Source organism: Danio rerio, chromosome 10, assembly GCF_052040795.2.
Source record: "Danio rerio strain M-AB ecotype USA chromosome 10, GRCz13ab, whole genome shotgun sequence".
NCBI lineage: Eukaryota > Metazoa > Chordata > Actinopteri > Cypriniformes > Danionidae > Danio > Danio rerio.
The window spans coordinates 42,996,554-43,021,559 of NC_141030.1; the positions used below are offsets into that span (position 1 = coordinate 42,996,554).

The window sequence follows — 25,006 nt, forward strand, 5'->3', positions numbered from 1 at the left end:
AGTGATTTGTGAACCAGAGACTTACTCTGAACGAATCATTTGAACTTGTGATTCATGAACCGGAGAATCACACTGATTAAATCATTTGAACTAGTGATTTGTGAATCAGAGACTCACACTGAACAAATCATTTGAACTAGTGATTTGCGAATCAGAGACTCACACTGAACGAATCATTTGAATTAGTGATTAGTGAATGAGAGACTCACCCCAAACGAATCATTTAAAGTAGTGATTCATGAACCAGAGACTTACTCTGACTAATCATTTGAACTAGTGATTCATGAACTGGAGACTCACTCTGAATTAATCATTTAAACTAGTGATTCGTGAACCAGAGACTCACTCTGAACTAATCATTTGAACTAGTGATTCGTGAACTGGAGACTTACTCTGAATGAATCATTTAAACTAGTGATTCATGAACCTGAGACTCACTCTAAACCACAGGTGTCAAACTCAGTTCCAAAAGGGCCGCAGCTCTGCACAGTTTAGTTCCAACCCTAATTAAACACACCTGATCAGACTAATTGAGTCCTTCAGGCTTGTTTGAAACCTACAGGTAAGTGTGTTGGAGCAGGGTTGGAACTAGACTGTGCAGGGCTTCGGCCCTCCAGGAATTGAGTTTGACACCCCTGCTCTAAACTAATCATTTGAACTAATGATTCATGAACTGAAGACTTACTCTAAACGAATCATTTGAACTAGCGATTCATCAACCAGAGACTCACTCTGAGCAAATCATTTGAACTAGTGATTCGTGAACTCTTAACTTGCTTTGACCAGATCATTTGAACTCATTTCGTCTTTATTTTCAGGTTCTGGTTTGGCACACTCGAACAGAAAGACCCTTGCTAGTGAATGAAGGAAAAAAAGGATTCACAGATGGCAGGGTGGAAGTATGATGAACTGTTTCTATGTTGTTTTTAAGCAGAATAATACAGAGTATCATGACAAATCCTGATTATTTATTGCACTGAATTTAAAGTGTCCGGCTGGAAACATTGAGAACAACTCCTTACGAAGTACAATTCCTGCAGTCAAAAGCCTTGTATCTTTATAACATCTTCATTTATCCCAGAAAAATGCAATGGAGAACAGTCATTCTCATGGAGGGAAATAACTACTCGACCTCTGCATTGAATCACAGTCTGGTCTGAGTCAGCACTAACTGCCAGAAGACACAGTTAGTCTACTGATATTTGGCAGTCAGATTGGCATCAGCTCTGTTTTTGTTAGCTTCACAATATAATTCTGTCCACTCGGATGATCTCAGACCAGTTTGACATTTCAGTTTGACAATTTTAGCTAAGCACATGTTTCTCTGAGAGTTCAGCGGTTATGGATATACAAAGTAGTACACAAGGACACATTAATAAACTGTTTTACTCCAGTCAAAGTATTAGGTAGGTCTGTTAATTTTTTTAATCTACTATTTAAAATAGTACTGATTGATGAATGTTTATTTGTTTTGTAAAACTGACAGCTACTGTTGAAAATTCAAGTGCGCAAACAAGTAAAAATATATCATATAGCAAAACAAATATTCAAAATAAAATGTGTGTAAATGTGTGCTGGCAAATCTAAACAGACAATATTAAAACAGATTGCTACTGAGCAAATTAGGGTAACAGTATTGGAAGAACGCTATGCAAACATGTTAGTTTTAATATCTATTTATTTCTACAGAAACAGGAGGATGCGTGGGCCATTGGTAGATTTCGGAGACCAAAGACTCACTCTGAGCTAATCATTTGAACTAGTGATTCATGAACTGGAGACTCACTCTGAGCTAATCATTTGAACTAGTGATTCATGAACTGGAGACTCACTCTGAGCTAATCATTTGAACTAGTGATTCATGAACTGGAGACTCACTCTGAGCTAATCATTTGAACTAGTGATTCATGAACCAGAGACTTAAGCTGCGTCCCAAATCACATACTTATGCACTATTCTACGCCATTTTGTGGTACAAATAGTGTAAGTAGTGCGTTCACACTGAAAACTCTAAAAATAATAAGTGCACTTTAATTACCCGGATGATGCACTTATTCAGCCGCTAAAATGAAGAGTGTAATGATGGACACTTCACGCACTCAACGACCGCAGGTTTGCTCACGTAGCAGAAGGGGCGGAGCTATCAGACGCACATGTTGAATAACTTTATTTATTTTGGATTGTGAAAGCAAAATTCTCCTACGAGAGTGATTTTAGCGCCTCCCGATGGTGAGTGCGGCAATACTCGCGGCAGGTATTATTTGATAATTCGGTCGTTTATTTCACTGATTTGGCAACCGTCAAACATCATCAGGGAAACGGTTTGAATTTCCGCTTAGTAAAAAAACATTAGTGTGCCATTTGGGACGACACTACATACATGTACTATCCTGTTGAGTGTGTAAGTGCATAAGTACATAGTGCATGAGTGCATAGTGTGCCATTTGGGACACAGGTTTACTCTGAACTACTAGTAATTTGTGAACTGGAGACTCACTCTGAACTAGTAATTCGTAAACTCAAGACTCGCTCTGAACTAGTGATTTGTGAACCCGAGACTAATTCTGAACTAGTGATTCGTGAACCAAAGTCTCACTCTGAACTAGTGATTCATGAACCAGAGACTTACTCTGAACTACTAGTGATTCGTGAACCGGAGACTCACTCTGAACTACTAGTGATTCGTGTACCTGAGACACACTCTGAACTAATCATTTGAACTAGTGATTCATGAACCAGAGACTTACTCTGAACTACAAGTGATTCGTGAACCAGAGACTTACTCTGAACTAGTGATTCATGAACCGGAGACTTACTCTGAACTTCAAGTGATTCGTGAACCGGAGACTTACTCTGAACTAATGAATCGTGAACCAGAGACTCACTCTGAACGAATCATTTGAACTAGTGATTCGTGAACCAGAGACTCACTCTGAACGAATCATTTGAACTAGTGATTTATGAACTGGAGACTCACTCTGAATGAATCATTTGAACTAGTGATTCATAAACCGGGGACTCACTCTGAATGAATCATTTGAACTAGTGATTTGTGAAATGGAGACTCACTCTGAATCATTTTAACCAGTGATTCGTAAACTGGAGACTCAAGCTGCGTCCCAAATGGCACACTATACACTATGCACTCATGCACTATGTACTTATGCACTTACACACTCAACAGGATAGTATATGTATGTAGTGTTGTCCCAAATGGCACACTAATGTTTTTTTACTAAGCGGAAATTCAAACCGTTTCCCTGATGACGTTTGACGGTTGCCAAATCAGTGAAATAAACAACCGAATTATCAAGTAATACCTGCCGTGAGTATTGCCGCATTAACCATCGGGAGGCGCTATAATCACTCTCATAGTAGAACTTTGCTTTTACCATCCAAAATAAATAAAGTTATCCAACATGTGCGTCCGATAGCTCCGCCCCTTCCGCTACGTAAGCAAACCTGCGGTCGTTGAGTGCGTGAAGTGTCCATCATTCCACACTTCATTTAACCGGCTGAATGAGTGCATCATCCGGGTAATTAAAGTGCACTTAATGTTTTTAGAGTTTTCAGTGTGAACACACTACTTACACTATTTATACTACAAAATGGCGAAGAATAGTGCATAAGTATGCGATTTGGGACGCAGCTTCACTTTGACCTAATCATTGGAACTAGTGATTCATGAACCGAAGACTCACTCTGAACTACTTGTGATTCGTAAACTGAGGACTGACTCTAAACTAATCATTTGAACTAGTGATTCATAAATATGCAACTTGCTCAGTTACTGCCCATCAGTGTGATGTTTTGTTTGGCAGATGAAATCTTTAGGCAAAATGACTGTAGCACAAACAAGCGACACGTTTAATTTGCACAAACTTCACACCATAAATACAGTCATTTGACATAAATCAATTTAAACATTTTTTTATTCTCAGAAGGCAAAACAAAATGATAAGGCTGGTCTCTACAGTAGACACTCTAATATTAATATAAATAGCCAGCGCAGCTGTCAAAGTGTTCATATAAAAATACATCAAAATGTACCTCCACCACTACTTCCAGCAAGAAACAGTATGAGCGACAATCAAAACAATACAATGCTAACAAACGCAAACACACTCACTACTGTTAAAACGAGCATTTGAATGCAAAACTACACACACGGTCAACTGCTAGACTGCACTTTGTCATAAAAATGTTTTAAAAATGTGTTTAAAAAGGCATGGAATGTGAAGCCATGTTATTAATACAAGTTTGCTATGACTGCTTTAACAATTTATCTGTGCCATTTATTTTATTGTTGTGTTTCTTTTATGGCCACTTTAATAGAGTTTATGCCTGCGAGTGTACAGTCCTGTGCCTGCATAAGATGATTTGCATAAAATGTGTTCATTAAATGTCAACCGTCATTCCCAGATCAGGAGAATCTTCGAATTGTGTTTTTAAATCCGCTTCTGCTTCTTCGAACACAATCACCTATTGAAGAGCAATAAAACAACATCAGATCCTCCCGAATCTGCCTGCATTTGTTAATGGTCCAAATATTCTGTTCAACATTCCAAATAACGTCACACAGATTCAGCTCTGATTGAAGAAATAATGTGGAGTTTGCATGTTCTCCCTGCGTTCGCATGGGTTTTCTCCGGGTGCTCCGGTTTCCCCCACAAGTCCAAAGACATGCGGTGAATTGGGTAAGCTAAAGGCCAGTCAAAAATGATTAGCAAAATTTACGAAAGGATTCGGATTAGTCTTAAAGCCTTCTGCGATTGATTATTTTTACAATTTATTATGAAATAGCTGTCAAAATAGGACAAATGTATGTAGCTCATGTATGGGACAAATTCTAGATCTTTGCGAGTGGGGGGAGGTCTGTTAAACTACTCAAATCCCCCCTGGTTATTGGCCTGTATTATTTCTAATAATTCTTTTTAAGATTTATTTTTGGTAGTTTTGCCCCTATTTGACAGGAAGTGATGTAGGAAAGAGAGGGGGGTAGGATCAGAAAAGGTCCATGAGCCGGGATTCGAACTCGGGATGCCGGGAGCCCTGCTGCATCATATGTCAATGCACTCACTAGAGGTCTGCATTCCCACGGCTGTACCATGGGAGCCTTGAGACCCAACCAGATTTCTTGCGGCGCAGGAATAAATTTTAGCTGTCGGTAACTCTGGTGTAAATTAAACGGCAGCGGGAGGGCTAACAATATAGCACTCCCGAATCCCGACATATCTGTGATTTCCTCATTTTCAAGCATTCAGCATCAAGCATTCAACATTACGATCTGCATTTTCCCTTCGCGTTTGATGTAAGCCCAGCATTAGAATGTTCGTAAGCCAATCAGAATCAAGCATTCGACATTACGATCTGCATTTTCCCTTCGCGTTTGGTGTAAACCCGGCATTAGAATGTTCATTAGCCAATCAGAGTCAAGCATTCAACATTACGATCCACATTTTCCGTTCGCGTTTGATGTAAGCCCAGCATTAGAATGTTCGTAAGCCAATCAGAATCAAGCATTCGACATTACGATCTGCATTTTCCCTTCGCGTTTAGTGTAAACCCAGCATTAGAATGTTCATTAGCCAATCAGAATCAAGCATTCAACATTACGATCTGCATTTTCCCTTCGCGTTTAGTGTAAACCCGACATTAGAATGTTCATTAGCCAATCAGAATCAAGCATTCAACATTACCATCTGGATTTTCCCTTTGCGTTTGGTGTAAACCCAGCATTAGAATGTTCATTAGCCAATCAGAATCAAGCATTCGACATTACGATCTGCATTTTCCCTTCGCGTTTGGTGTAAACCCAGCATTAGAATGTTCATTAGCCAATCAGAATCAAGCATTCGACATTACGATCTGCATTTTCCCTTCGCGTTTGGTGTAAACCCAGCATTAGAATGTTCATTAGCCAATCAGAATCAAGCATTCAACATTACGATCTGCATTTTCCCTTCGTGTTTAGTGTAAACCCAGCATTAAAATGTTCATTAGCCAATCAGCATCAAGCATTCAACATTACGATCTGCATTTTCCCTTCATGTTTAGTGTAAACCCGACATTTGAATGTTCATTAGCCAATCAGAATCAAGCATTCAACATTACCATCTGCATTTTCCCTTCGCGTTTAGTGTAAACCCGACATTAGAATGTTCATTAGCCAATCAGAATCAAGCATTCAACATTACGATCTGCATTTTCCCTTCGCGTTTAGTGTAAACCCAACATTAGAATGTTCATTAGCCAATCAGAATCAAGCATTCAACATTACGATCTGCATTTTCCCTTCGCGTTTAGTGTAAACCCAACATTAGAATGTTCATTAGCCAATCAGAATCAAGCATTCAACATTACGATCTGCATTTTCCCTTCGTGTTTAGTGTAAACCCAACATTAGAATGTTCATTAGCCAATCAGAATCAAGCATTCAACATTACGATCTGCATTTTCCCTTCATGTTTAGTGTAAACCCAGCATTAAAATGTTCATTAGCCAATCAGCATCAAGCATTCAACATTACGATCTGCATTTTCCCTTCATGTTTAGTGTAAACCCGACATTTGAATGTTCATTAGCCAATCAGAATCAAGCATTCAACATTACCATCTGGATTTTCCCTTTGTGTTTAGTGTAAACCCAGCATTAGAATGTTCATTAGCCAATCAGAATCAAGCACTCAACTTTACGATCTGCATTTTCCCTTTGCGTTGGGTGTAAACCCGGCATTAGAATGTTCCTTAGCCAATTAGAATCAAGCATTCAACATTACCATCTGCATTTTCCCTTTGTGTTTAGTGTAAAGCTGCGGTCACACTGGGCTTTTCTCCCCATAGACTTCCATTCATAACACGCGAATGCATCGGACCAGAAACGCAAGGTCATGCGTCAAGTTTCGCAGGTTGCTGCGGTGCAAAGTTCAAGCTTAGTGAACTCTGACCTGCGAAATCGCATCACATGACTGCGTGAGACCAATCGAGGATCCAAACATGACCTCTCTCTACAGAAATTTAAAACATGGAGCAAATCGCTTGCTTTTTATAATGTCTGATCATCTTGTTTAATCCCACCCCTTTTCGCAGCACCGCACGACAGAATGTCGCACACACAAGCTCTAGTGTGACCGCAGCTTAAACCCGACATTAGAATGTTCATTAGCCAATCAGAATCTTTTCTTCAAACACATAGCTTTTAGGAGCCAAAAATGCTAATTTATACAAACTGACTTGGTTCATTCCACTGTTGAGGAAGGGTCCTGGTAGAAACAGAGCTTGCTGTGGTCCAGCGTCCCAATATCTGCCAATGTTTTGCCCATTAACAAACACTACACCTTTACTCCAACCCTGTGTGACGACATAATACTGAACACATTAAACCATACCAAATTCAAGTGTTCGACTCTTGTTTAGATTCATTAGACTCACCGGAAGCTTCATGAAAGTGTCGCTGGGATATCCATTCACAAATAACCTGCCCTGGAAAAAGCCTGGGAAGCTCGGTTTGCTAGGGACAGTCTTCCAGTTCGCCCTGTACAAGCTGGAATAAAAGCTGATTTTTGAGTCTTGTGCTTTTTTAATGGTCTTTCACATCATGAGAGATTTTTTTTTTAACTCACCTGTTAATAAAGGCAGGGGTCATATCCAGACTATATATGGTGAAGTCTCTAAGTGGCGTGCGGTTTAATAAAATGTCCCCAACAATTCCTGAAAACAGGTGTAAAATGATTATGCTTATATAGAGCAGTGTTTCTCAGCCACGTTCCTGGAGGACCACCAGCTCTGCACACTTTCCTTATCTCCTTAACCAAACACAGCTGATTCAGAAACTCAGCTCATTAGCTGAGACTGAAGACCTGTAATGGGTGTGACAGACAAAGGAGACATCCAAAACATGCAGTGTCGGTGGTCCTCCAGGTATCTGGTTGAGAAACACTGATATAGAGGTTGTTTCCACCTGATATTTATGTGTTTAGATACGTGACTAAATGTGCTCCGATCTACTCGTTCTTTGAATGAACATCTCAATTCAGCGGATTGTAACAAAAATGTATGCTGGTTAGCATTTCGTTTGTTTTTTTTTTGTATTTTAGTATATAATCGGCCACTTTATTAGGTACACCTTACTAGTACCAGGTTGGACACTCGTTTGCCTTCACAACTGCCTTAATCCATCGTGTCATAGATTTCACTAGGTACTCAGAGATTTTGCTCCATATTGACATGATAGCATCACGAAGTTGCAGCAGATTTGTCGGCTGCACATCCATGATGCGAATCTCTTGTTTCACCACATCCCGAAGGTGCTCTATTGGATTGAGCTCTGGTGACTGTGGAGGCCATTTGAGTACAGTGAACTCATTGTCATGTTCAGGAAACCAGTCTGAGATGATTCGTGCTTTATGACATGGAGCGTTTTTCTGCTGGAAGTAGCAATCAGAAGATGGGTACACTGTGGTCATAAAGGGATGGACATGGTCAGCAACATTACTCGGGTAGGCTGTGGTGCTGACACGATGCTTAATTGGTACTAATGGGCCCAAAGTGTGCCAAGAAAATATCCTCTGCATCCTTAAAACACCACCAGCCTGAACCGTTGACATAAGGCCGGATGGATGCATGCTTTCATGTTGTTGACGCCAAATTCTGACCCTACCATCCGAATGTTGCAGCAGAAATCGAGACTCATCAGACCAGGCAACGCTTTTCCAATCTTCTACTGTCCAATTTTAGTGAGCCTTTGCCAATTGTAGCCTCAGTTTCCTGTGAATTGCTGCCATGCGATTGGCTGATTGGAAATTTGCGTTAACGAGCAGTTGGACAGGTATACCTAATAAAGTGGCTGGTGAGTGTATATTTTAGTCTGGTCTCCTTTTGTCAGAGTTTTGTCACGCATTTAAAATTATTTTAGTCACGTTACTAGTCAAATGGAGCGGTCCATTTTCTAAAGGGAAAAAAACATTTGTTTTATTTATTTTCGTCTTGGAATAAACACTGATTACAAGTGCACAAGACAGGCTTGTTGATTAATGCCTAGTGATATTAGTAATAGGATGGTTTATGATAAAAAACAGAATCAGTTTTCTTTTGACAGTTCAGTACCTGTGTGTACTGAATGATTCACATGTTTTTGTTGTTTATATATATATATATATATATATATATATATATATATATATATATATATATATATATATATATATGTATATATATATATATATATATATATATATATATATATATATATATATATATACATATATATATATATATATATATATATATATATATAGTTGAAGTCAGAATAATTAGCCCCCTTTGAATTATTTTCTTCCTTTTTAAATATTTCCAAAATGATGTTTAATAGAGCAAGGACATTTTCACAGTATGTCTGATAATATTTTATCTTCTGGAGAAAGTCTTATTTGTTTTATTTCAGCAAGAATAAAATCCGTTGTAAATTTTTTAAACAGCATTTTAGGGGCAAAATTATTAGCCCCTTTAAGCTATATTTTTTCTCCATAGTGTACAGGACAACCCATCGTTATACAATAACTTGCCTAATTACACTAACCTGCCTAGTTAGCCCAATTAACCTAGTTAAGTCTTTAAATGTCACTTTAAGCTGTATAGAAGTGTCTTGAAAAATATCTAGTCAAATATTATTTACTGTCATCATGGCAAAGATAAAATAAATCAGTTATTAGAAATTAGTTATTAAAACTATTATGATTAGAAATTTGTTGAAAAAAAATCATTCCGTTAAACAGAAATTGGGGAATAAATCAATTAGTAATCAAATCAAATAGTATTATTTGTCAATAACATTATGAATCATTTCCCAGAGATGGGTTGCGGCTGGAAGGACATCCCCTGCGTAAAAAACTTGCTGGATAAGTTGGCGGTTCATTCCGCTGTGGCGACCCCGGATTAATAAAGGGACTAAGCCGACAAGAAAATAAATGAATGAATTATGAATCTAGAATTTCAATATTTAAAAAATGTTAATAAATGTATAATTATCAAAAATCAGTGTTGTGTAAACAACAAGAGCAGTATGGAAAATATGAAGGTACTTTATTGCAGTTGTATTGTATTTTATTAACAAAAGGTGGCTGACTTGTCAATCTGCCAGCAAATTGTGCAAAACATCACTTCATTTTTTTTTTCGTTGTGTTATTCTCATGTAAATTTTTGCTTCCAAGACGTTAGAACCAGACATTTTCTTTTAGCCTCATAATTAGATGTTGCCACCATGTCGCCATCTCTTCACTGTACTGATTGTTATCAGGTTACAGAAAATAAAAGCATGTTAAAAACATCAAATCAGATAAGAGGAACCGAAAAGCAATACAATATTTACAACATTACAGAGAGGGCAGCATTTAAAGCCTTACAAGCACACGCTTACAATGCACTAATTGACAAGTAGTCGCAGGCAAATTCAACTTTACTGGCAAGGCAGCTGACCCAATCGGTCCAGTAATGAGCCCGTCTACTGTCCCAAGCATCTCTCACACTGGCCTCGGGCCATCAGGCAGTGCTTATTGTTGAGCCTTGTATATATCCATTATATCTAATAATGAATTTATATCTCGAATGTGTTTCAGAGAGCATTTAGACCCGCCCTTTTCACGATCAAATCAGAAAAAAGCGCACTGCTTAACCAGACGTAAACAGTTGTATCTGATTTCATTGAGAACCTAATCCAGGGGTCACCAAACTTGTTCCTGCAGGGCCGGTGTCCAGCAGATTTTAGCTCCAACCCTAATCAAACACACCTGAACAGGCTAATCAAGGTCTTACAAGGTATAGTTGAATCATCCAGGCAGGTGTGTTGAGGCAAGTTGGAGCTAAACACTCCAGGGACACCGGGCCCTCCAGGACAGAGATCGGTGACCCCTGATTTAATCTAATCAAAAGCATATTTGAATAGCCTAAATTGTTTTAGGCTCTGTTTATACAGGCGCCTACTTGGATGGATGAAAACACAGCTTAACGCTCAAAGCATTTCTGATCAGAAACTTATTGCACTGTACCTTTGCGCTGGTTATCCATTTCTTTACCAGAATGCACACGGCCACAGTTCTCCACCAGAAGACTCAGAGTGCGTTTCCCCTAAAGAAAAAACAAACGTCAGGTCATTTATAGAATCAAAAATGCAGTCATTTTGTGAAATTGTATTTTAATAACAATAATAACAATTTTCTATTTGAATTTACAGTCAAGCCCAAAATGAATTATACCAAAGGCAAATTCGGATTTAAAGTTACTTTTATTCAACTAGCAAGTTTTATTTTTGGTCTGGAAATGACACAGGCTTCTCCCAAAAAGATGTACAAGCATTTCTTTACAGTTGAAGTCAGAATTATTAGCCCTGCTGTGAATTTAGTTTTATTTATTTTTTTTATATTTCCCTAATGATGTTTAACAGAGCAAGGACTTTTTCACAGTATTTCCTATAATATTTTTTCTTCTGCAGAAAGTCTTATTTGTTTTATTTCAGCTACAATAAAAGCAGTTTAATTAAAAAAACAAGGTCAATATTATTAGCCCATTAAAGCTATATTGACTGTCAGGGCTTGACATTAATTTATTTGATCACCAGCCACTGTGGCTAGTAGATTTCCAACATTACTATCCGCTCGCCATTTTCACTAGCCACAATTTTCTTGTTGGGAAAATATATTTTGCATTAATTTGACTTTGACATGCTAAAATGACTTGATTTAGATGGTGTGTTACGTCCACATGCCTTCTCATTCATTTAACTTCTTGTGTGTATTGTGTATTAGCTTGCTCAGTGTGCATGAGCAAATGGGTTGTGTCACAATGCTATCAGTTTTTATGTCACGACTTTTCAGGGCTTAAAATTAAGGATTTACCAGATTTAGCTCTGATTACACCAAATAAGTATTTCATTCATTCATTAATTCATTCATTTTCTTGTCGGCTCATTCCCCCTATTAATCCGGGGTCACCACAGTGGAATGAACCGCCAACTTATCCAGCAAGTTTTTATGCAGCGGATGCCCTTCCAGCAGCAACCCATCTCTGGGAAACATCCACACACACATTCACACACACACACTCATACACTACGGACAATTTAGCCTACCCAATTCACCTGTACCGCATGTCTTTGGACTGTGGGGGAAACCAGAGCACCTGGAGGAAACCCACGCGAATGCAGGGAGAACAGGCAAACTCCACATTGGCATCCAGCGACCTTCTTGCTGTGAGGCGACAGCACTACCTGCGCCACTGCTTCGCCCCAAATAAGTATTTCTTAGCCGCAATTTTTAATGTGTAAAAACAAGGAATATATAGCTCTATGTGTGCACTTTTTAATTCAACAAAACGTACAAAAAAAACATTACATTTAAAAAAATAAAAATTACTGTCATGTATCTAAAATATGCACAGTAATGTGTCCAGAGTAAAAGTCCCAGATCAGCAGTTAACTACACATAAACGGCAGTAATCTCCCATTAAAGCAATGTTATTGTAAAAATGATAATTAAACCATATTAACAAAAAAAAAACAGTAAGCAAAACATATCGTGCACACGGTTATCTCTTCAAAGAATAATTCAAAGGAAAGCAGTGACCGCTGCTGCTTACAAAAGAATATGTGTATTTTTTTTAAATCTTGAGCTCTTGAAAGCAGCAGGACTGTGGGTGCACGATCATCGCTCTGTGTCCAGTCTACAGCTGCGTCCCAAATGGCACACTATACACTATGCACTCATGCACTATGTACTTATGCACTTACACACTCAACAGGATAGTATATGTATGTAGTGTCGTCCCAAATGGCACACTAATGTTTTTTTACTAAGTGGAAATTCAAACCGTTTCCCTGATGACGTTTGACGGTTGCCAAATCAGTGAAATAAACGACCGAATTATCAGATAATACCTGCCGTGGGTATTGCCGCATTCACCATCGAATGGCGCTAAAATCACTCTCGTAGGAGAATTTTGCTTTCACCATCCAAAATAAATAAAGTTATTCAACATGTGCGTCTGACAGCTCCGCCCCTTCTGCTACGTGAGCAAACCTGCGGTCGTTGAGTGCGTGAAGTGTCCGTCATAACACACTTCATTTAGCGGCTGAATGAGTGCATCATCCGGGTAATTAAAGTGCACTTATTATTTTTAGAGTTTTCAGTGTGAACGCACTACTTACACTATTTGTACTACAAAATGGCGTAGAATAGTGCATAAGTATGCGATTTGGGACGCAGCTTATTTCAAAGGGAATCAATCGCACCAGTTGCACTTCCTATAGGCATGGTTAATTTGCGCAAGTAAACGGGAGCGCGCGCACGCTTTTTAACAGTCGCGCGCATCACATCAGCTGTTAGCGCGAGTGATCATGCTCTCATTCTGTATTCACCATTTTGCTTGCGCGAAGACAGTTATTTTTGTCAGTCGTGTTGCTTCTCGATTCTAAGATCACATTTGCACGAATATTGGGCCGTGCTTATTGTCGAACCTTGCTTTTAGAAAAACTACAATTTAAAAATGATTTCCAACAAGCCAAAGTGGCTGGTGTATGTGTTTGTCTAACCCAGGGGTTCCCAAACTTTTCAGCCCGCGACTCCCAAAATAACAATGCCAGTGATCGCGACCCCCAATATCCTCTGAGGTGGTTATAAATACAGAATCCTTGCATGCAATGACGCAGACACACCAATTAAATTTGTGTCAGTGCTTTAAATGTGCCAGAAAGTATAACCTGATGTTATAAAATTAAAATGCATCTGACGCTATTACTGCCTTTAATATAATGCAATTACCCCAGGGGTCGCAATCCAATAGAACTAGTAACTAAAAGCTACTATAGTAACTATATAGTAACTATAAACGACTATTTTTATTTTAGTATAGTTATGGATAAAATATGTTAATTCGGTTTAATAAAAATAAATAGATTTTTGGAAATCACCAGGCGACCCCCCTTCATTGCCCTGCGACCCCTCGCGGTGTCCCGACCCCCACTTTGAGAACCACTGGTCTAACCCACCAGAGCTGAAATCTACCCGCATTTGGCGGGTGTTATTGTAAAGCCCTGTTGACTGTATATTAAAATGCAATTTATTCCTGTGAGGCAAAGCTGAATTTTTACCATCATCACTGCTCAAGATCCAAATTCATTTTTAAAAGGGCAACTTCAGAATCAAAGTAAGACATAACAGGGCTCGAAATTGCGACCATTTTCGTCGCATATGCGCCCGAAAATTAATCTATGCGACCTCATAATATATATGGGCGCATTAGTGCGACTGCAGATAATGGTTGTAGCGCGACCTGTTTTGATTTTTTGTAAAAACGTGCTGAATCGCTCTTCCCTGCCTCTATATTGGTTCATATTAGCTGTTATTCACTCAAGGTATTCCGCTGTCAGATGACAGGGAAGGAGCTTTTATGAACATGGGAAATGCAAACGGCTGAAGAGTAAAAACTTAAAGCGCACAGGTTTGCAAACCCCACCTAAAGTTGAGGCGCAGATAAAAGTGATCATGACACGTCACATGGTGAATAATGATCCACCAGCTGAGATCAATCGAGTATGCGCTTCTTGGAGAAGGCGCCCGAATATCCATGCGTTGCATTCACTGCGTGTTCAGTGCAAATGTCCACTAAAAGTCAAATCTAATACTGTACATATCATCGCCAAAGAAGCTCGCCTTTACTAAGTTTACTCTGAAACTGCGGCTCATAACAAAGACCGGTATTGCGCCGATGGTTAGCGCAAGAATCCTGCTCTGCCTGCTCATAAATTGGGTCGGCTGACTCGCCTGCTTTTCCACTAACACAGAAAAATGAAGATCATCTCAGACTGAACCTTTAAATTGACAAAAACTGAAACCAAAACTTTTAAAGAGTGATAGAAGTGAGACTTTACTTACTTTCTTTTGTCTATTCTTTTTTGAGGTGTATGTTATTTTTATATTTATTTACTGATGACTGCTTTGCAGCTTTCATCATTGAATTGAATGATTTATTATAATCTTTTGTTTGTTTTGTAGCAGAAATATTAGTTATTAAATTGACGTGCATATAAAAACAGCAGCACAAAATAAATATTTCTTACTGCAATGCTTCATTTTTGTTTGATGCAAACTATACAATTATTTTTCATAAAGTAACAGACTTTTTATAGCAGATAACATACATTCATGCACATTCAAGGCAGTATCATAATGAGAAATGGAATTCATTGTTACTATTATTGTCATTTTTATTCTAATTATTAGACATTCATTTTGGAATTATTGCACACAAATATCAATGTCTTCGCAGCATTAGTTAGATGGTTGTTTCTGTTTTTTGTCAGTCCTATTAATGTTGTTTTAAAATACAATAAATCCCTTAAAAAACAATTTGCAGCGGTGCTCATTCTTTTTTGGTGGGTGCTCCTAAATTTTTTCTGGTGCTCCTAAAATTTTTTTGGTGCTCCGAAATATTTGAAGTTGGGAGCACCGGTGCTACCAAGTAAAAAAGTTAATTTCGAGCCCTGCATAAAGATAAAAAACAAACTGAAATCAAACCTTTCCATCAGGTACAGCTAATTCCAAATTCCTGTGGTGAAAACTGCCGATGAAACTTTGGTTCACAAACACCTAGTGATGAAACAAATCCTGTTTAAGATGGAATTAGAGCAGATGCAGATTCATGTAAAACAGCACAGCTTGATTTTTTTTAATCAGCAGAAACACTAACCAGAGCTCTGTCTTGGACGTTTCCTCCTGATTTTAAAGAGCCTCCTCGGGTGATGCTGGTCTCATAAAGCGTGTATCCGTACGCCTGACCGTTTCCGTTGTTGACCGGCAGACTCTCCATATTAACAGGGAACTGAGCTCTAAAAGGCTTGAGAGGAATCCCACCGTTATGGATGTGACGTTTGCAAGAAAATCTCAAAACATAAATTTAAAGAAAAAGTATGCACTCACCGGCCACTTTATTAGGTACACCTGTCCAACTGCTCATTAACGCAAGTTTCTAATCAGCCAATCACATGGCAGCAACTCAATGCATTTAGGGTTGTAGACAAGGTCAAGACGATCTGCTGCAGTTCAAACTGAGCATTAGAATGAGGAAGAAAGGGGATTTAAGTGACTTTGAATGTGGCATGGTTGCCAGACAGGTTGGTCTTAGTATTTCAGAATCTGCTAATCCACTGGGATTTTCACACAACCATCTCTAAGATTTACAGAGAATGGTCCGAAAAAAAAGAGAAAATATCCAGTGAGCAGCAGTTTTGTGGGCGCCAGAGTTCAGAGGAGAATGGCCAGACTGGTTCCAGCAGATAGAAAGGCAACAGTAACCCAAATAAGCACTCGTTACAACCGAGATATGCAGAAAAGCATCTCTTAATGTACAACACGTCCAACCTTGTGGCAGATGGGCTACAGCAGCAGAAGACTACACCAGGTGCCTCTGCTGACAGCTAAGAACAGGAAACCGAGACTACAATTTGCACAGGTGCACCAAAATTGCTGACCATGTCCATTCCTTTATGACCACAGTGTACGCATCTTCTGATGGCTACTTTCAGCAGGATAATGTGCTAATTATCTCAGACTGATTTCTTGAACATGACAATGAGTTCACCGTACTCAAATGGCCTCCACAGTCACCAGATCACAATCCAATAGAGCACCTTTGGGATGTGGTGGAACGGGAGACTCTCGTCATGCAAGCCGACTAATCTGCAGCAATTGTGTGGTGCTATCATGTCAATATGGAGCAAAATCTCTAAGGAATATTTCAAGTACCTTGTTGAATCTATGCCACAAAGGATTAAGGCAGTTCTGAAGGTAAAAAGGGGGCCCAACCTGGTACTAGTAAGGTGTACCTAATAAAGTGGCCGGTGAGTGTATGTGAACAATTTTTTAAAACATCTGTTTATATTTTCCAAAATGGAAAATATAAACAGTTATTGGAGTTATGGGATCAGAAAATTATCAATCTGTAAACATATTTTAGATGTTAAATGAGGGAAATAAACGGGATGTGACCAAAAAAAAAGTATGCGAGTTTACAGTCTACAACAGGGGTGGGCAAACTCGGTCCTGGAGGGCCGGTGTCCTGCTCAGTTTAGCTCCAACACTAATCAAACACATCTGAACATGCTAATCAGTGTCTTCAAGATCACTAGAAATCTATGAGCAGGTGTGTTTGATTAGAGTTGGAACTAAACTGTGCAGGACACCGGCCCTCCAGGACCGAGTTTGCCCACCTCTGGTCTACAACATAAATAATTAAACTGCTCAAACCAAAAGTATGCTAATCAAAAGGATAAGAGTTAGCTCTCTACAGAGCAAACATGATTGAGTCTATTTTATTTTGCATTTATGAGGGAAAAGCTTGGTTATGAATGTGACGTCTCTCCATTATGGATGTGACTGATGTGAAATTGGCACTTGTGTGACTTTAGTGAATCAAATATAATTGTTTGAAAACACTGACAGAGGCATTTTGAGAGTATTTTACAGTACTTTAAAATACAAGCAAACACAAAAAATGTCGCTATTTTGGTGAAAACTATTTTTTTCATGGCAAGGTTTGACATTTGTATGGAATTGCTTTTGAGATGGAGAAAAAAGTTGGATTTTTACATTTATTTCTAAGAGTTAGTGCTATTACAAGGTAAAGTAGACATCAGACCTCATGTGTGAATGGCAAAGCATCCCATAGTGAAAGATGCTGGAATAATATAGCAGCCTCATATTGTTCTTTCCAGCGCAGACCAGGCATCTCAGGGAGGATTTCTTCTGAAGAGCAACACAGAAATCAACACGCTCAGTGCATGTAGAGTATTAAAGGGTTATTCATTCATTCATTTTCCTTCGACTCAGTCCCTTTATTTATCAGGGACACCTCTATTTCAGATGTTGCCACAGTGGAATGAACCACCAACTATTCCGGCATATGTTTTACGCAGCAAATGCCCTTCCATACTGGGAAATCCCCATACACTCGCGCATTTACTCTCAGAATCAGCATCAGTTTTATGAAGTGTGCTTCACACACACAAGGAATTTGTTTTGGCAGAAGCTTCCAGTGTACACGCCCCTCTCGCACACACTCATACACTACGGCCAGTTTAGTTAATCCAATTCACCTATAGCGCATGTCTTTGGACTGTGGGGGAAACCGGAGCACCCAGAGGAAACCCTTACCAACACGAGGAGAACATGCAAACTCCACACAGATATGCCAACTGGCCTGGTCGAACGAGCGACCTTCTTGCCGTGAGGTGACAGTGCTAACCACTGAGCCACCGTGCTGCCTGTTAAAGCTAATGTTCCCCCAAAAATGTTCATTTACTTATTATTTACTAACTCTCAAGTGGTTATAAACCTTTATGAGTTTTTTGGGTTTATTGTGGTGTTCAGGCCTCCCCTGGCCCACTCTGGGTTCACAACATCGCACTGCTGAACAGAATTATTTTGTCTTGAAACTCAAAAAGGTTTCCTTCAACTTTCAAGTAGCGCTGTATTATTATTCAGTTGCAAGATGGTGCTGAAAATAGTAATAAAATAATATCAAAGTACACCCCTGCTGAAAAATCCAGCTTAAACCAGCCTAGGCTGGTTGGCTGGTTTTAGCTGGTCAACCAGGCTGGTTTTAGAGGGGTTTTGGCCACTTCCAGGCTGGTTTCCAGCCATTTCCAGCCTGGTCTTAGCTGGTTAGGCTGGGAGATGACCAGCTAAAACCAGCTTGACCAGCCTAGCCAGGCTGGGAGCCCAGCCAAAACCAGCTATGTCCAGCTTAAACCAGGCTGGTCAAGCTGGTTTTAGCTGGATTTAGCTGGTCATTTTCCAGCCTGACCAGCTAAGACCAGTCTGGAAATGGCTGGAAACCAGCCTGGAAGTGGCCAAAACCCCTCTAAAACCAGCCTGGTCAACCAGCTAAAACCAGCCAACCAGCTTTGGCTGGTTTAAGCTGGATTTTTTAGCAGGCACATCAAATCCAAACTAACAATATTGATTTTGTTAGCTTAAGTTGCTAGTTTTATGGTGAACAGTTCATCTGTGCATTTCATTAAGAAAACACCAATAGTTTGCTCCTGTAATCTTTAATTGAAATCTAAAAATGCACTTCCTGTTGGTTTTCAGTTCAATTCTCAGATTACATCTGTCTGTGGCAATGGGCGTGGCTAACATACTTAACCACGCCCTCCAGCTGTCAGTTTTGATAACTAACAGAAATGATGAGGAGGGGGATTCTGGTTGTAAAAACTCTACCCTTTTCCCGATCAGTTGCGTCGCTTCACGCCCATTTATGAATTCTCTCGCGGTGCATCATGGGATAGAGTAGCGTCCATTCAACGCGCACTTCAGAATCTCGCCAGAAGTAGTAGGTCATCCGAGTATTTCTCGTATACTGTTTTTTGAATTCTATGAAATCAGACAAACTACTCGGCTCACATACTGACTTTACTGTATTATATAGTATGGAAGTATGCGATTTTGTCACAGCCTAGGTTTGTTTGAGGTATTGGGTGGGGCTAAAATACTAAACCACGCCCCTCCAATTGTCTTTTTGCAGCAAACAGAAATGGTGAGGAGGAGGAGGAGTCTGTCAGGTTGTAATAACTCTCCCCAAACCCTTTTCCCAATCTTTCTGAATGAAATGTCTACTTTACAACATCCAATCAGCTTGCAATATAGAAAAAACAAGCCACACCCACTGTTTTCTCATCTACTACTCAGTAGGTACTGCATTTGAATGCAAACGTACTACTCGGCCGCTAGAAAAGTGCGTTTTATACAGTATGAATGTCTGTAGTTTGAATGTAACTGGAACTACATCTGCCATTTTGTCATCATCACGTGACCTACCCACGTGAGTTGCGTCGCTGCGTTGAATGTAAATGTACTACTCCGCCGTTAGAAAAGTACATTCTATAGAGTATGAATGTCTGTTGTATGAATGAAACAAGGACAAACTACATCCCCCATTTTGCCATAATGACATGACCTACCAACAACAGTTGCGTCGCCTCACTCACATACATGAATTCTCTCACGGGGCATCATGGGATAGCGTAGCGTCCATCCGATGCACACTTCAGAGTATTGCCAGAAGTAGTAGGTCATCCGAGTACTTCTCACATACTGTTTTTCGATTTTCTATGAAATCAGACAAACTAGTCGGCTCACATACTGACTTTACTGTACTATATAGTATGGAAGTATGCGATTTCGAACACAACCTTAGTATTTTGTTTCTCTAGGAACTGCTTCACAATACGAAAAAAAAAAAAAACGTCGCAGCTTCAGGTTCATGTGGACAAAAAAAACAGATTGCATTCTACTGAGGGAGGACCTTCATATACATACTGTATTTAGGATGCCTCAAAGGTGAGTCATTTTAATTTTTTTTGGTGAACTAATGCTTTTACAGAGCGAGAGAAAAGGAAAAGATCACCAACTGTTGAAATTGCTGAAGAGATCTCTGAGAAGATGGTACTTCGGTGTATAATCTCCTGCTTCTGACAGAGGAGCATCGTAATCTAAAAGAAACAAACACAGAAAGAAAGTATTTGTGTAGATACTTAGGATGAGGCTATGTTGTGCTGCTTATATATATATATATATATATATATATATATATATATATATATATATATAATTTTATTTATATATATATATATATATATATATATATATATATATATTTTTTTTTTTTTATTTAATGCCATGTCAGCAACAAGGGTTATTTTCATATTTTTAAAAACATCCAATTAATAAATGTACATTTAAAAAAACTAATGAATTTATGAATTAGATAAGCTTTTAATTGTTAATAATATATGATAAAAAATCTAAAGTTTTCCCTGGTGACACTTTCCTGGTTGAGTCTGGGTGAATATCTTCTTGAGTCGGTTAATTTTGTAAAAAAAATTCTGTAATGTTAAAAATGATAAAGATATATGTTGGACATTTTCTACATATTTCAAAGCTGCTTTTTCCAAAAAAGTCCTACAGGAAATGCTGGTTCTTTAGGTTTGATAGCACCACACACTGGTCATTTTGTGAACTACAACATCAGTGAAAGCGAAAATTACAATTCAGTCATAAAATAGATTTTTAACGTGATGACATTCTTCATTTGTTTTCACATTAACAGTGACACTTTATATGATGAATATTACGGATATGATGCCATTACGTTCAATATGACAATAACACAAACCATAGCTGGTGACCAGAGCTTTGTAAGACGGATTGGCCAACGCTCCATTCATGAAGCCAAAGTTTGTGCCTCCGTAGAACATGTAGAGGTTGATGGACATTCCTCGCCTCAGCATCTCGCGGACCACAGAAACCAGGTCTAAAAAACAATTTCACATTAAGTCTTTTTGATTCGTCGCAGTTTGTTTCGATTTACAAAAGATTCTGAACATTAAAATGATAAATACAGTTGATGACAAAAATGATTAGCCCTCCTGTGACTGTGATGTTTACCAGAGCAAGAATTTGTTTTCCTACACTGAAAAAATGTATTAATTTACTATTTTTTTAAGATAAGAGGTTGCAAACAATTTATATGGGCTGAATTGAAACAAACAAATGAAGTTGAACATTACTATATTGAATGTGTTTGTTTAAATAAAATAAGATAATATTATTATGCCCCTTAAGAATTTTTTTTCAATTGTCTACAGAAGAAACCACTGTTGTCCAATGACTTGTCTAGTTAAACTAACTTGCCTAGTTTACCTAATGAAGTCTTTAAATTGTAAGCTAAATACTATGGTGTAAAATAGCTAGAAAAATGGCAAAGACAAAAGTTAGAAAATTAACTATCAGAGTTTTTTTTTATTATAATGTTTAATTAAAATATATTCTCTGTTAAACAGCACTTCAGAAATAATGTCTAAAATGTATGTCTAAAATTAATTAAATAATATTAAATGATAATTAAGGACGACATAGTGGCGCAGTGGGTAGCGCTGTCGCCTCACAGCAAGAAGGTTTCTGATTCGAGCCTCGGCTGGGGCAGTTGCCATTTCTGTGTGGAGTTTGCATGTTCTCCCCGTGTTCGCGTGGACTTCACCTCTGGGTGCTCCGGTTTCCCCCACAGTACAAAGACATGTGGTATAGGTGAATTGGGTAAGCTAAAGTGTATGGGTGTTTCCCAGTGATGGGCTTCGGCTGGAAGGGCATACACTGCATAAAACATATGCTGGATATGTTGGTGGTTCATTCTGCTGTGGTGACCCCTGATTAATAAAGGGACTAAGCCAAAAAGAAAATGAATGAATGAGTAATAATTAATAAATAATTAAATAAATTATTATTTAAAAAATTTACATTTAAATGTAAATGAATACAATTTTTTAAAACAATTATATGTACTATATGTACTTATATGTACTATTGTATGTATTAAAAATCACGCACTTGAATACAATAATTTGTATAATTTTTTTTGTTAAATATCTTATTTAAAAAAACAACAACAACAACATAACGTCTTACCCTCTGCAGCAAAACTATGATGTAAACCACCCCATCCATCACAGCGGCCCGTCCAGAGCTCCATCACCAGCACGGGACTGTTTGGCTTCACACACATTTAAAGAATGAAGTTACTTCAAACAACGTACACTTCTTTAAGTTACACAAAACAGACGATAAATGACCCACCTGCACTGCCTCCAGATATTTGATATCATCATGTTTCATTTTCTGTAGATTAAGAGTTCTTAAAGCTGTAAAGAGATGAAGTTGATCGTATGAGTCAGTAAAGACATGAAAGGGGTAGTTCACCCAAAAATAAAAATGCTGTCGTCATTTACTCTCCCTTTACTTGTTCCAAACCAGTTTGAGTTGCGACATAAAAGAAGATTTTTTTGGAAATATCCTTCCTTAAAATATGTTATTTTTTGATCAAACAGAAAAACTCCTAACAGTTTGGAACCACATGAGGGAGAGTAACGCCCGATTCACACGCGGTGTCAGCATCAACGCTTTCCTTTCACTTTGAATAGGTGACGTCAAGTGTTGCCAAACTGAGTTCATTCGTCAGCTACACTTCATCTGTGTTGCTTGCTGCAGAAGTTGGGAATTTCTCAACTTTTCAAGCGCCAACAAAAGCATCAGCCAATCAGGGGCGCGTTTCCGAAAACCATCGATAGCCAACTAAGGTTGCAAGTTCGGCCGTTACAAGCATAGTTTGTTAATTTGACGCTTCCCGAATCCATCGCTCCAATAGACATTCGCAAACTGTGTGGCAAACTTCTGGAGCTGTAGTTAGAAACATAGTTCCTGGCTGTGTTCTATTCCCACTAATCCGCCCTATGCCCTGTTCATTTAGAACGTTGGAACTTGGAATTATTAAAAAATAAACATTAAAGTCATCTCTCTTAGCTGTAATTTGATTTCAAAGTATTTTTACAGTTCAGTTTTAGCAATCTTCATGTTTACAATTGCGCCCCCTTCACAGTGCTCTTTGAAAACATTTTGAACACAGCCGTGGATCATGACGAAAGCTATAGGTGACCTATTATTTAAAAGCGGAATTTATGTTACGTCTCCAAAGCTTGTGAAAACAAAAAACACAGCATACGTTAATGCTTTTAATTTATAGTATGCTATTATCTGTAGTGTATATGACATGGACCTGTTGGTTAGAACATTTCTGCAGTGGTTTGCGTGTATTAAATTTTAAAAGTAGACTTTTAAAAATAGTAAAAAATAAATGAGCAATATGCTACTTTAATAATAATAATAAAATAATAATATTAATAATAATAATAATCATCATCATCATCATCATTAATACTATTATTTAAATAGGATGTTTTCATGTTTTCCTACTAAATAAAAAATATAAAATTTCATTTCCTAATAAATAGCCTAATTTTTTATTTATTCATATGATTTATATATGATATTAGAATACGTGTTAGCTTTTGTAAGTGGTTTTATGTTAATTTAGAACAGAATATGTATTATTCTCAATAATATTTGTAAAGGAAACACTGGCTCTGTATGTGCCATTTATATATATTTCAATTAATATGGAAAACAAGTGCATGTTTTAACAAAACTAATATTGGATTTTTTAAAAATGCGTGTGTGTGTGTGTAAAACAATATAGCTTGCGCAAAGAAATTATGGGGTTCTTCTCTAAAGAAGTTGTTACCACCATGTTTGGCGCATCATTATGGGCGTTTTACATTAACGTCGTTAAAATGATGGATCGGCAACAGAGAAACTAGATTTTGGGAAACACTCGTCACTACATCGTTCTTTTCCCAAATGATGCATTGTACTATGATAGTTCAGCCTTGAGTTACGTCGTTGTTTGGGAAACGCACCCCAGATCACTTTATGCAAATAACCCAGCTCAGACAGTAGCTGATTACAGTCTAATTTCATTGGCTGATGCTGCTATAGTCAGCGAGTAAGCCCCAACTTCAGACATGCCCTCTGTCAAGCGTTGATGCTCATGTCCCATGTGAATCGGGGGTAAATAGTAAGTACATTTTATTTTTTGGGGGGGAACTATATCCATTATTACAAAAGATTTCAAATAAACTTTCAATTTTGTCAAAGAATAGTGGAAAAAAATATATCAGCAAAAATCTTAAGCAGCACAACAGTTTTCAACACTAATAATAATAATTAGGGATGTAACGGTATTGTAAATACCGTCATACCGCAATATTAATTTTTTTCGATATTACCGTAGTCGCATGACTCGATAAAACTATAGGTCTTCTGATAAAATTTGCTCAGGCGAATGAAGCGAACGGGAGGTAGCGAAAACTACAATTCCCATCAGCCCATGCTTGACCATCATCCCTTGCGGTCTGTTGTCGCTACAGATCCAGTAATGCGGAAATGGAGTGTGCTGCTAGAAGCGGGGATGAAAAAGAGCTGGAAAACTCTAAAGCGGTGTTGTCGCGCGAGTTCTTATCAGCTGTGTTGTCGCGCGAGTTCTTATCAGCTGTGTTGTCGCGCGCGTACTGA

General features: G+C 38.3%; 2 protein-coding genes and 1 long non-coding RNA gene across 18 annotated transcripts in view; 2 read left to right on the forward strand and 1 right to left on the reverse strand.

The window, feature by feature from the left end:
- b3gat1b (beta-1,3-glucuronyltransferase 1 (glucuronosyltransferase P) b) overlaps positions 1-20,383 on the forward strand; it is a 44,155-nt gene extending 23,772 nt beyond the window's left edge. For 2 of the 10 annotated variants that reach the window (XR_015501537.1, XR_015501542.1), the window contains 2 exons: positions 819-2,074; positions 3,486-4,521. Coding sequence is in view for 3 of the 10 variants with exons in the window: in XM_087271431.1 (XP_087127557.1) it covers positions 819-899; positions 19,569-19,748 (261 nt within the window). In the remaining 7 variants the exon portion in view is untranslated. Of the gene's footprint in view, positions 1-818; positions 4,522-13,252; positions 15,395-19,568 lie in introns of those variants that run through there. The other 8 variants (XR_015501540.1, XR_015501543.1, XR_015501541.1 and 5 more) reach the window with 7 other exon arrangements.
- LOC100332851 (beta-galactosidase-1-like protein 2) overlaps positions 3,915-25,006 on the reverse strand; it is a 33,757-nt gene continuing 12,665 nt past the window's right edge. The window contains exons 8-20 of one of the 7 annotated variants that reach the window (XR_015501528.1): positions 22,676-22,740; positions 22,508-22,592; positions 21,219-21,356; positions 20,455-20,535; positions 17,682-17,785; positions 15,965-16,092; positions 15,735-15,881; positions 15,563-15,634; positions 11,042-11,120; positions 7,622-7,709; positions 7,431-7,542; positions 7,233-7,349; positions 3,915-4,482 (exon numbers count right to left, since the gene is read on the reverse strand). Coding sequence is in view for 2 of the 7 variants with exons in the window: in XM_087271382.1 (XP_087127508.1) it covers positions 4,399-4,482; positions 7,233-7,349; positions 7,431-7,542; positions 7,622-7,709; positions 11,042-11,120; positions 15,563-15,634; positions 15,735-15,881; positions 17,682-17,788; positions 20,455-20,535; positions 21,219-21,356; positions 22,508-22,592; positions 22,676-22,740 (1,175 nt within the window). In the remaining 5 variants the exon portion in view is untranslated. Of the gene's footprint in view, positions 4,483-7,232; positions 7,350-7,430; positions 7,543-7,621; positions 7,710-11,041; positions 11,121-15,562; positions 15,635-15,734; positions 15,882-15,964; positions 16,093-17,681; positions 17,789-20,004; positions 20,536-21,218; positions 21,357-22,507; positions 22,593-22,675; positions 22,741-25,006 lie in introns of all 7 variants that reach the window. The other 6 variants (XR_015501527.1, XR_015501530.1, XR_015501531.1 and 3 more) reach the window with 6 other exon arrangements.
- On the forward strand, positions 9,819-12,368 carry LOC141376449 (uncharacterized). Its single transcript, XR_015501679.1, has 3 exons — positions 9,819-9,853; positions 9,958-10,716; positions 10,887-12,368. It is a non-coding gene; the product is annotated as an uncharacterized LOC141376449 (long non-coding RNA).